We start from the raw sequence: 12,529 nt of genomic DNA, 5'->3' as shown, positions 1-12,529 counted from the left end.
CCTGTCAGGCGTCGCAGACAGTTGTTGCTGGAGCTTCGCATTGCCGGTCACTACTTGCTGTTGTTGCTGTAGCACGAAATGCAGATTTCGCATTGCTATTGGTCGATGTAGCACAAAGGGTCAGGTTCACTGGAGCATAGCGTTCGAGGTTGTTGTGGACAGATAGATCTTGGAGCACGAGGGACTGCTTGCTGTTGCAAAAAGCCCAAAACTTCAGGATTTCGCCCTTTTTTTCATCGCAGCTCACTCTGATGCCAATCAAGGGTCCAGGACCTGGGGATGCACCTCTTGCGGATTAGGGATTCACTCTAGCAGAGGCCAGCAGGGCTCAGGCGGATGTAATTGCAGTAGGTCAGCTAAGTGGTTGCAGGGAGACCTCTGGAGCTTGTAGTATCACTGTAGCTCAAAACAGGAGGTCTGGCAACTGACCCTTGGAGTCAGGTTAGCCTGGTATGAAGGAGCAGGACTACTCTTCATTTTCAGAGAGCAGGACAGGCTTCAGGCAGCAAGGCAATCCTCTGGCAGTAGAGAAGTCCTTTGTCTGTAATGTGCATAGAGTGTACTGAAGAGTGGGCCAGAGAGTCCTAATTTTATGCCTGATACCAGATGTGAAGTGGAAGATACTTCTGGAATTTCCCCCCACAGGTGGTTCTCCATTTTCCTTTGTGTCTGCCACAGGCTTCAAGGAGTCTGGGGTGACAATAGGCTAGTTTGAAGTTCTGCGTGAGTGTGCTGAGGCAGTTACTTTGAAATATTAGTGGGGCAGGGAACAGCTCCGTACCACATATCCTGGCAGGATGGCCCATTCTGCCAACATCTAACCCCCCTTGTGTCATTGTCTGGGAGGAATACGCAACAGTCAACTCCCAGGCTAATCACAGTCATGTGATCCAGGACACAGGCTGCAGGAACCACATTGTTAGGGCAACAAAATGCCATTTTTTAAAAAAGTGGCATTTTCAGAATTCTGACTTAAAATCTGAGTTTACCATTGAATTAAATTCTAAAGTACAACCCTTCAGACACCAAACATGAGACTTCTACCTGTTCTCGCGTATTAAATGTAGTATTTAACCCAATGTTATCCTATGAGATAGGTAGGCCTCACAGTAGTAAAAAGCACATTTAGGATAGTTCACTACCAGGGCATGTAAAACTGAAAAGTACATGTCCAACTTTTTAAAAAGCAATGCGCCCTGCCCTACGGGCTGTTTAGGGCTATCCTTAGGGGTGACTTAAATAGAGTAAAAAGGGACTTTTTTACCTGACAAGGTTTATTTTGCCAGGTCAGATTGTCAGTTTAAAACTGCACACAGACTGCAATGGCAGGCCTAAGTCATATTTTTTAAAAACGACTTCGGTAGGTGCCACAATAAATGCTGCAGACCCACTAGTAGCATTTAATTTACAGGCCCCGGGTACCCGTTGTAGTGGTTCGCTAGGGACATATAAGTACATTAAATGTGTAAATCAGGTGTAGGGCAATTTTACCGTTTTACTATAGCACTGGTCAGCAGCTTGATAGTTTTTATGCTAATGGATTAAGAAAATTGGAGGGGTGAAGGCAAAAGGTTTGGGGGTGACCCTGCAGAGACAACAACTCATTTTGGCGACCCCCTTCTCCTGCTTGAACAGGCAGATCAACTTTTTAAAGGTGCACATGCATCTCTTTGTCCATGTTCAACCCCTCAGGTTCTTTACTGTCCATATCCAAAATGTGTCTTGACACCAAGCTCCCACGTTCTCTATCTATCAACCCCCTTAGAATTTCCTGGGGAAAGAGTCCACTACACTCAGGGCCACTGGAATTATCTGCAGTGGAGGGCCAAGTTTTGCGTCAGGGTTGAGTAAATTATGCAGCTTGAAAAGGCAAATTGTGTGGCATAATGTGGCATGTTTTGTGATTATATTACTTCATTATTTTTTCATTTTTTATACCTGTTAACATTGTCTGGGCAATGGTTGCACTACATTAGTACTAGTGTAACACCCAATGTAGCAATAAGCAACAGAAAAGTGACCAGTCAAACTTTGCAAAGGGCCTTCCGCTGCGTAGCAACAAGTGTTGCTACTTTTTTTTTGGGTTATTTGTGACCCATTTGAGCTAGAAACATTTTTTTTGTTCAAATCTGCATATTATGCAGCCGATGATGGATTATGTGGTAAATGATGCAATTCTGTACGAAAAACACTGCCGTCGCTCAATCACATAACTCCAGTGGCCCTGCCATTAAAATATACCTCAAAGTGGTTTCATCACCTGTGTAGAATCTCTTAAAATATCAAGCTCATCAGTATTTCATGTCATTATTTCATATGGCTATTAACTGTCTTAAATCATTTTATGAGCTGGTAAGGTGGTACTACCTATGTACACATTTTGACAGGTGCAGGTCAACATATATATTACATGATCACGTCTACAAGTGAGCCTTCCTCTAATCTTATCAACTTTTATTGAAGGGAGTGGTAATGTTGGTAATGTTAACTCTCTGTTTATGTGCCTTACATTGTCTTATATTTAAGAAAGACGTCTTGTGGTTTAAACCATGCCCCATTCTCTTTTTCAACTCCAGTAACACTCCTCACTAGTAGATCCCTCATAGATCTCAATCATCTAAACATAATCTAACCATAATCTGTGGTCCTCTTGTTACCGGCTTCCCTTTGACTGGATCACATCTGATGAGGTGCAGTTCATTCCAGCCATAGTCTGTTCATGTTCACCTTGGTATGTTGTGATGAATCTACATTCATTCTCATTACCCTTCCTCCAAACAGAGCCTCTTTCTATTTCTGCTTTTTGACTGTATTCATGGCACTCTTCAAGATCTTCTCTGAGTAGCCTCTCTCCTCAAATATGTCAACCATCTCTCTACGTTCTCATACTCCTCCTATGTGCTGCAAATCCTCTTAGCCCATAAGAGCTCATCATCTAACAATATGGTATCCTGCAAATGAGAAGTATTGGATGGAATCAGCTGGCATGTAGCATGCTGGTCTACGCTGTAGCTTTCCTATACAATGTGGTGACAATCCTTTGTTTCGCCAGCCTCAACTTTACATCAACTTTAAATCAGGAAATTCTGCTTATGTTGAACTCAAGCTGCTTGTAGATGACAAATTCAAAGAATTTTTGCTCATTTCTGACACAAATGTCTCTGCTCCATCCAACTCCCCTTCCAAATTATAAAAAGATTGTCTATGTAGTGGACCCATATGGTAATGTCATGCCATTAGCCCACTTTCTCATCTCTGAACCAAAGACGCCCTGCTCCTCCTAAGGGGTCCTAGCAGGCACCCATTGCAGCTCCTCTCTACTGTTCATATATCTCTCTGTTGAACATAAACATTTTCCTAGTGTGGCACCATCCAATCATTTTCAATAACCTGCGGTAATGTTTGTAATACCATATGGGTTTAGCCCTTAAGAAGTGGTCCACTGCTTTCAAGCCATCTGCATGCCTTATACTTGTATATAAAGGTGATACATAAATGTCATCAGGCTCATGTCTGTTTGCCACCTCACATGAAAAGATCAGAGGTATTCCTGATATATGTTGTTAAGATCTCAAAAAAAGGTCTTGGAAAATAATCAATGTATCTAGAAACATTTTTAGACAAGCTCCCTTTTGCAGCGACGATAGGACCCCCAGTGGGTTCCTGGCATCCTCATGCACCTCAGGTATAAGGTAAAAGACAGGGAATCTAATGTGTTCATTCATTAAAAAAATCTATATTCTTCCCAATTCATTAAGATCATGAAAGAAGTCTTTCTTGACCTGTTAAAATACCTCTTAAGTAATTTTCTTATACCACTGTACATCACTGATCTGTCTGTATGCTTCTTTCATGTATGTATGCTTCTTTTGGCCACAAGATGACATCACCCCTTTAGTCAGAGAGTCTTATGACAATATTTGTATTCTCTCTAAATTTATTAATAATTTGTTTGCACTCAGTCACTCTCTTTCCCCTATATAATTTCCTATTGTTACTAATATACTGTATGTCACTTAATTTTTTAATCACCATTTCGACGAAAACATTATATGTGGTTTGAGGTATGGTCTTTGACTTAGGTTAAAAGATGGTACCCCTTTCCTCCTCAGTATTAAAGGCCATTCATTCAAAACCCAATATTTCACTCCCATTCATGTCATCCCCTGCATTTTCTAGCTTCAATTTCAGCAATTCTCTCATCAAATTCACATCTGAGACCAACAAATTGCTCTCAGTCTTTTCAATCAGTAGATACAAGTCGAAGTTCTATATTTGTGTTTTTATCCTTATATATCTTCATGAATTTCAATTTTCTTATAAACGTGTGCAGATCGTGTTTGTGTGCAGTTAAAGCATACTTCTGGACAAAAGCAAAGTCCCAATGCTAGTATTTGTGTTTCTGCAGTCAGTGGTATTTCATGTGTTAAGTTTATAATTGTCCTTTCTTCTGCAATTATTTCTTGTTCCTAGTTATTCTCACAATCTGTCCTTCTCGCTTTTCTTCTTCCATGGACACTTCTCCTTTGTTTCCTCCTCCTTTTTGTTTTGTCTGTCCCTTCCTTGATAGACTGCTTCAGGGTGCTGACTTGAATCCTATGGACAAATGGATTCCTCTTACCAGTTTATATGAAAAATATATTTATGGTACAGTGCTCTGGATCCACGGAGATTATTCAAATGTTTATGACTTCAATGAAAATTCCTAGGATGCTGAACTGTGACTAAAAGTAAATAGCCTTTCCTTCCCTCAAAGGTGTTAAAAACACAGTGTAGGTCCAGTCAAGAGACAAAACAATTTGTATGTATATATTCTATGTTACACAAGTCACACTAAAGTGTCACTGCAAAATGGACACGTGCAAAGTGAAGTGAGCTTGCACGGACAAAATCCTAAAACTGTTAACATAAAAGCTTAACATCATATTCCTGTAGTAAGTTGAATCACTTCCTCCTCATGTGTCTGGCCGAGGGGCAGGGGTGAAACCATGGTTTAAACTGAAAAAGGTGCACAAAGCTCTGCTCAGAAGCCCACGGCCAGTGAAATTAAGTGTTGGCACGCCAAATACTATAGCTGGTTGTCTAAAATCCATCTCATCACAGCAAAACTGTCTTTCACGTCCTCTGTCTTTTCAGTCTCTTGCAGTCAGTAAATATCTAATGCAGAAAAAAATAACTGCTAGTCCTCAAAAACATGAGCCAGTGCTCCCCACCAGCTCAAATTAAGCACTGGTTGAAACTGAAAAACGAATAACATCATACGTATGAGACGGCAGTATAAAAAATAAATCATCAATAACTTTTTTAAACTAGGTATCAGAACAGATTGAGTTCTTCAACTTATTTCTTGGGAACCTGACTTGAGCATGAAATAAAAGAAACCACAACACATCATATGAACTGATTAGCACAATAATGAGATAGTCTTGTTTATAGGATGTTGCTAAGCTATGGTGTATCATGAAATCAGACTATTAATGTAATGTTTCTCATGTGCATACAGCCTATGGAAAGGACAGCATGGAGTTGTTGACAGAAACCAAAGCAAACAAAATATAGCCATTTTACAGCTGCTCATTACAGATGTGTTGAAATACTCTTTATGCATGTCTTTCGTTTATGACAGTCACAGTTCCAAAAGAGCAATTCACTATTGATACCACTAGTGTTGGGATAGAAAAGTCCTTTGCATGGTAAAGGACGTGTACCCCTGCCCTGAGTGCCCAACTCTATTGTTGTCTGGATCCTGAATGCTGGTGTTTGTTGCATTTGCAAACACCAATCATGAGTCTGCGCCATGACACAGGCCTGTCTCATGGATTTCATTCTTCTTAGACCAAGAGGGGTGCCCAAAATAGTACTCTCATTGGTGAAAGGTTACTTTCTTCGACAGGAGTGGAGCAACACGAGTGCGGTGGTGGCATCTTACTGTGTAGTGATCAGTAGGACTGAACAGGTCCTTTTTACCCTGTGTCACTGGAGTGAGACCTTCAGGGCCACTCACCTTTTTGAAATTCTGCTGTGTGCACAACTCCGCTTGGTCTACATCAGTTAGATGTAAAGGGCTGCACAGGAGTGATAATTCTGCGTTGGATCTGTGTGTGCCTGGAAAGAGTACCATACAGTGATAGAGCTGCGCTGTGCTGTACCTGCAAGGTGAGGGCAGGTACTGCGTGTATGTATACCTACGAGGAATACATTGCATTAGAGATGTGCTATGCAGTGCACATGCAGTGGAAGCATGTGCTGGGTGTGTGTCCTTGTGAAACGTACAATACATCAAAGGTTATGTGTTGGGTAGTGTGCGGATGATGAATGCAAGTACTGGCAGTGTCTGTGTTTCCAAATAGCACACCATGGCACAACACAGAAAAGTTACAGTACTAAACAGTGTGTGGTGCAAATGCCTGTGTTGAATGTATGTTGTCTGTGAGGGCAGAATGCATGAAGGTAATAATAATGAAAAGAGTGTGTGCTTTGTCCATACAATGAGGGCAAGTTTGCCTGCAATGGCACATACATGTAAGACCCTAGGGCCCATATTTATACTTTTTGACGCTAAACTGCGCTAACGCAGTTTAGCGTCAAAAAATTTAGCGTCAAAAAATTTAGCGCCGTCTAACGCCATTCTGAAGCGCCATGCGGGCGCCGTATTTATGGAATGGCGTTAGCCGGCGCAAGCAGACCGGCGCTGCCTGGTGTGCGTGGAAAAAAAACACGTAGACCAGGCAGCGCCGGCGTTGGGCAAAAATGACGTTAGGGCGTCTTAAAATGGGGCAAGTCAGGTTGAGGCAAAAAAATCGCCTCAACCCGATTTGCGCCATTTTTTTACGACGCCCAGACGCCATTTCACGACTCCTGTCTTAGTAAAGACAGGAGTCATGCCCCCTTGCCCAATGGCCATGCCCAGGGGACTTGTGTCCCCTGGGCATGGTCATTGGGCATAGTGGCATGTAGGGGGGCACAAATAAGGCCCCCCTATGCCACCCAAAAAAAATTAAAAAATATAAAAAATTATACTTACCTGAACTTACCTGAATGTCCCTGGGGTGGGTCCCTCCATCCTTGGGTGTCCTCCTGGGTGGGCAGGGGTGGTCCCTGGGGGCAGGGGAGGGCACCTGTGGGCTCATTTTGAGCCCACAGGCCCCTTAACGCCTACCCTGACCCAGGCGTTAAATAGTGGCGCAAATGCGGGGTTTTTTGACCCGCCACCTCACGGGCGTGATTTTTGCCCGGGAGTATAAATACGACGCATTTGCGTCGCCGTCATTTTTTTAGTCGGGAACGCCTTCCTTGCATCTCATTAACGCAAGGAAGGCGTTCACGCAAAAAAATGACGCTATTTGCCCATACTTTGGCGCTAGACGCGTCTAACGCCAAAGTATAAATATGGCGTTAGTTTTGCGCCGAATTTGCGTCGAAAAAAACGACGCTAATTCGGCGCAAACGGAGTATAAATACGGGCCTAGGTTCCATTTTGGGAAGCCCAGGTCTGCCTGGTGAAGGCATGAGGAGTAGAGGAATCCCCCAAAACAGATTTGTGAATTTCTGTAGTCCTGTGAGCTCGGTGGGACACACTGGAGACCGGAGAGAGACTCCCCCCTGTACACATCAATAGGTATTATTTGATATAGTGATCAGAAGGAAAGGGCCTAGGCACATCTCGGGAAGGAGGTGGGGCTGATAAGGGAATCATAAATAATAGGGCTGGGAACCCAGGATTAACCTTTTGATGCACATATCACTGTGGCTGAAATCTGGTGTGTACTCTAGTCACAGCCAATGCTTTTGTTGTGGGACTGTCAGATTTGGAGTCTCTCCTGCTGGGCCAGACACCCTTTCAAGAGGAAGAAGAGAGAGAACAGTGTACACTGCAAAGGAAGCAGAACCGTAACATAAAACTTTATAGATCCACATCCTAAGGGCCAGATTTATCATTTTATCTAATAGCGATTACCTAATTGCGATTTGTTTGCAAATCACAATTAAGTAATCGCTATTGGAATGTATGAAACTCATCTGCGATTCGCAAGGGCTCGCAAATGGACCTGCCTCATCAATATTCATGAGATAGGTTGAATGGCTACAATCACAGGGATGGAGGCCTGCTGGGCTCAGCAGAACACAGGGATGTGGAATTCCTATCACCCGACGCCTGGGACATCTTGTTTGGGGTCAAGGGCAACAAGTTTTTATGTTTACTTTGTCCTTGGGACAAGTAGGCCCAACCCTCTGCAGCACAAACCCTTTGGCTGCTTGTTTACAGAGAGTGTGGAACTCTCCGCAGTTGAGGTAATGTGTTTCCAAAAGATAATGCTGTTCGAAGTTGTATTTATGGTTCATTATTTGAAAGCCTTCATTATTAGGGTGAGTGCTGTAAATAAATGTTTTAAGGTCACACTTCACTACTGACGTTGGTTCCAGTACAAAAAATATAAAATGTGTATACACATGTTTGAAAAGTTTAGGCTATGAGGCTAAGTATAATGCTCCCAGAATGCTCTCTGATTAGATAGATGCAAATGAAGTGTCATATAGTAAAATGTTTTGATGCATGCTAGTATTTCCCAAAAATATTTCTAATGGAAAATCAGTGTAACCATTTTCAACACGATTATGGGAAGCATGAAAATAAACAAACACTGACAAAGCCAACTGATCTGTCATATTTTTATAAGTCTTTTAGTTTCATCAATGCGTGTCTTGTTTTGACATGGCTTTTGTAACACTTTATTGCTGTGGGAGCTACCAGGCCCTCAACATTGTAACAAACACTGGCAAAAAAAAAACCAAAACTTTTTTGAACTCTAAAAGCACACGTTGCCACCAGTGGCATAACAAAGGCCCTGCAGCCGCCCTCCAGGGGGCCCCTTCAGCACAGCACCTGCCCTGAGTGAGTCTGGAGAGGGGGCTCCTCCATGTTCTTTGCAAAGGGACACCCTCCAGTTTCGTTACGTCACTGATTGCCACTGTAGTTCCTGACACTGAAAAAAACTACTTTGTGTGCCAATATGCTCCTTGTGAAAGAGCAGAATGCGATCACTCACAGTAAAGCCAGCCGAAAGAGAGAGAAATAGAAGTTTAATAAAAACAAAATGTCTTTGTTAACACCAGACCTAATTAGGGACCAAGACTCACATGTAGGTAGCTTTTTGCATGTCGCAAACAGCGACTTTCGCTGTTTGCGACGTGCAAAAAGCACATTGCGATGCATAAACCCAGTTTTGCGATTCGGTAACCTGGTTACCGAATCGCAAAACGGGTTTGCGACTCGCAGTTAGGAAGGGGCGCTCCCTTCCTAATTGCGACTCGCAGTGCAATGTAGGATTGTTTTGCGAACGCAAACCAATCGCAGTTTGCACCCATTTCAAATGGGTGCTAACACTTTCGCAAAAGGGAAGGGGTCCCCATGGGACCCCTTCCCCATTGTGAATGTCACTGTAAACATTTTTTCAGCGCAGGCAATGGTCCTGCGGACCACTGCCTGCTCTGAAAAAATGAAACGAAAACGTTTCATTTTTCGTTTTTGTAATGCATCTCATTTTCCTTTAAGGAAAACGGGCTGCATTACGAAAAAAAAAAAAAACTGCTTTATTGAAAAGCAGTCACAGACATGGTGGTCTGCTGTCTCCAGCAGGCCACCATCCCTGTGAGGGCCGCCATTCGCAAGGGGGTCACAAATTGCGACCCACCTCATGATTATTCATGAGGTGGGCATTTGCGAAGCCCTTGCGAATCACAGATGGTGTCAGGGACACCATCCTACATTCGGATTTGCGACTCGCAAATTGCGAGTCACTCTGACTCGCAATTTGCGGGTCGCAAATCTGAACCTACCTACATGTGGCCCCAAATTCTTAAAGAAAGTCACAAAAGTGCACCCATGGTATATGTCGTACCCCTATAAAATATTTCTGAACTGTATTTTAGCATGGGTAAATACGCATGTGTAGATTTGCTCATGTGAAAATCTATTGAGCATTTGCAAGTTCATTTTCCCTCCAGCCACTTTCTTCCCAACCCTGGAAGAAGTTCTAATTCTGCCATTGTCAGGAGTAAATGTCCAACCTTTCTTATTATGGGAAAATATTAGAGAGAAGCTGGTGAAAATCTTTAAAACATGCAGGTTAGTAGGTTTGCAGACTCAAAGGCATTCCAGCCCTGGAACTATTGCTTACTGCTTCCTCCAGCCCCAGTATGCAGATCTGCAGAAAGGTGGCAAAATAAGGAAATTGCTACAGTAGGGATTGAAACTGCAAGTATTCAAGCCCTACTATGGTAGTAGCCCTGGCATAATCAGAGGGGCTATTATCAGAGCTCTTACATAATGAGATTGCTGCCATAATTTGGCGTCACACTACATGGCACCAAAGGGACAAGTAGATCTTTTTACAGGACAAGTAGATTTGAGAAGCAACCTGTCCCCTGGACAAGTAGATATTTTAATAAATTCCACACCCCTGAGACCACCATGCCTGTGAATCCTTTTCAATAAAGCAATCTTTTTTTTTTTTTAATGCAGCCCGTTTTCCTTAAAGGAAAACGGGATGTGTTTAAAAATGAAAAATGAAAAGTTTTCATTTTTTAGGAGTAGGCAGTGGTCCTGGTGTTCTTGCTTCTTACATCTTCCATAAGTGCCTATCAAGCCTTTACATTAACTTGGCTTTTTAAAAATATTTAAACACCTGTACTTTTGCCTTACCTCTTTTAGATGGTTTTCCGCATCAGGAGTGTTGTACCCTGTTTTATTGCCAGCGAAATTTCAAATTTTAGTTTAGTGCAGTCCTTATCAAACCATCCTATATGCAAGGGGTTACAATTACTGGCATGCCTACTTCCTGAGTCTGGATGCTGATCACCATGCTTCCTGAACAAATTAATTGGGGTTTCAGATCTGGGAATAATCTCTGGGTTGTTGAAGTCCCCTAACCCCTGGTAATCCCAGAGTATTGTTGCTGGAGGTTTAGGGCACTATTGTAGCTACATTTTGGCCTGGTATAGTTATGCCATGTGATGAACTTTTTGTTTGTTGAGAGTTGTAGTTCACTTTTCCTCAGCTCGGGACTCAAATTAATCCTTGCTGGCACACTTAGGCATGCTATGATTGGGTCGTCATTGCTTTCAGTTCTTTGTTCAATTACATGGTCATTGACCAACTGCCATGATCACGTATTGATTATAATATAACCTATCAAACTTGTGTAACATCCTGATCGGAAGGTGTAGCGGGCTGGCAAGTCCAAAGGCATAGATCCATTTAGAGGGTGGAGATCGTTTAGCATCCATAGTAGATCGGGCCCCAGGACATCAGGAGTAAAAGGCCTCAACCACCATGGTTGGGCCCAGAAGCCCCTGCGTGCTCCTTGGCCCTCTGAAAGAGGTTTTTATAGCTAGATACTAAAGAAGTAGAGTATCAGAAGTGACCCATTACAAGTAACATGTCTCCTTGTGCAGAAGAGTTACATAAGAGCAGTGTCATAATAGTAGTCTCTAACACAGTATCGTACATAAATGCTGTTGAATAAATACCTAATTATGCCCTTCTTTGATGTTGGGAAGTGTCACACATGCTAATAATTATTTCAGCTGCATATAAGGGATTTGGAAATCCCAGGGGATTCTGAGGCATGAGGCATATAGTACAAAAATATATATTGAAGAGGTATGCTTGCAAACCTCCTGATTGTCCTGTAATCCTACGTGATAATTGTTCTCCATTGACACACTGCCACGTTAAGCAGTCTCAACCCTAGGGAATGCTCTGTTTGAGTGATACAACTTTCCTTGTGCTAGACAAGTTTTATCAGTAGAATTCATACAGACTGGATTTTGCTAATAACTGTAGATGAGGCATAAGTCCAGAAAGATAGTTGTGCTAATGTATTGTGTCTTCATTTATCTCTTGCCCTCAGCACCTGTCCTTACAGCCGGCCGCCTTTTGGCTACGGAGATTTTACAAACCCAGTGCCAGAATGCCTGGGCTTCTATGAAGATCGCTACCAGAAACACGAAGCCATGTTTTCAGCCTTGAACCGTGATTATTCTTTCCGAGAGTATGGTGACGAGCGACCTCAGAGCGAGGACTCTCGTAGCTGTGAGAGTCTGGAAGGAATGTCTTACTACAACAGCCACAGTGGGGAGGACTACCTTAACTCTATGCCCCAGCTAGACATTGTGGCTCTGGAGAATGTCTTCTCAGCCCCCACCTCCGCACCATCCCGCATCCAGCGGGTCAATGTGACTGACAGCGAGGAAGAGGAGGAAGGCAAAGTTCTCAGGGACTTATAGGTCTTCTATAGAGATACTTAAACTCCTATTTTTCAGAACATAGATAAAATAAACTTGGATGTAATTCCTATGTCAGTCAGTTTTGTTTCACAGATTCAGATGTGCCTGGAATCAAAGATCCAAAGATTATTTCAGGGAGTATTGTAGTGTACTGTTAATGGAAGCCTCACTCTGTAGACTCATTTTTTTTTAGTTTTGTGAAGTATCTTGTTCAGACTCTGATTCCTTCCCCCCCGCCCCC

The 12,529-nt window shown here is 42.7% G+C and overlaps 1 protein-coding gene across 1 annotated transcript in view; it reads left to right on the top strand.

Annotated features, from left to right (window-relative positions):
• Positions 1–12,288, top strand: part of SOX30 (SRY-box transcription factor 30) — a 372,899-nt gene extending 360,611 nt beyond the window's left edge. The window contains exon 5 of the mRNA XM_069202021.1: positions 11,913–12,288. Coding sequence (XP_069058122.1) covers positions 11,913–12,288 — 376 coding nt within the window. The remainder of the gene's footprint in view (positions 1–11,912) is intronic.
• Positions 12,289–12,529: the final 241 nt, after the last annotated feature.

Source organism: Pleurodeles waltl, chromosome 7 (genome assembly GCF_031143425.1).
Source record: "Pleurodeles waltl isolate 20211129_DDA chromosome 7, aPleWal1.hap1.20221129, whole genome shotgun sequence".
Classification (NCBI taxonomy): Eukaryota; Metazoa; Chordata; class Amphibia; order Caudata; family Salamandridae; genus Pleurodeles; species Pleurodeles waltl.
Note: the sequence above shows the minus strand (reverse complement) of the source record. Positions and strands in the feature narration are given on the sequence as shown.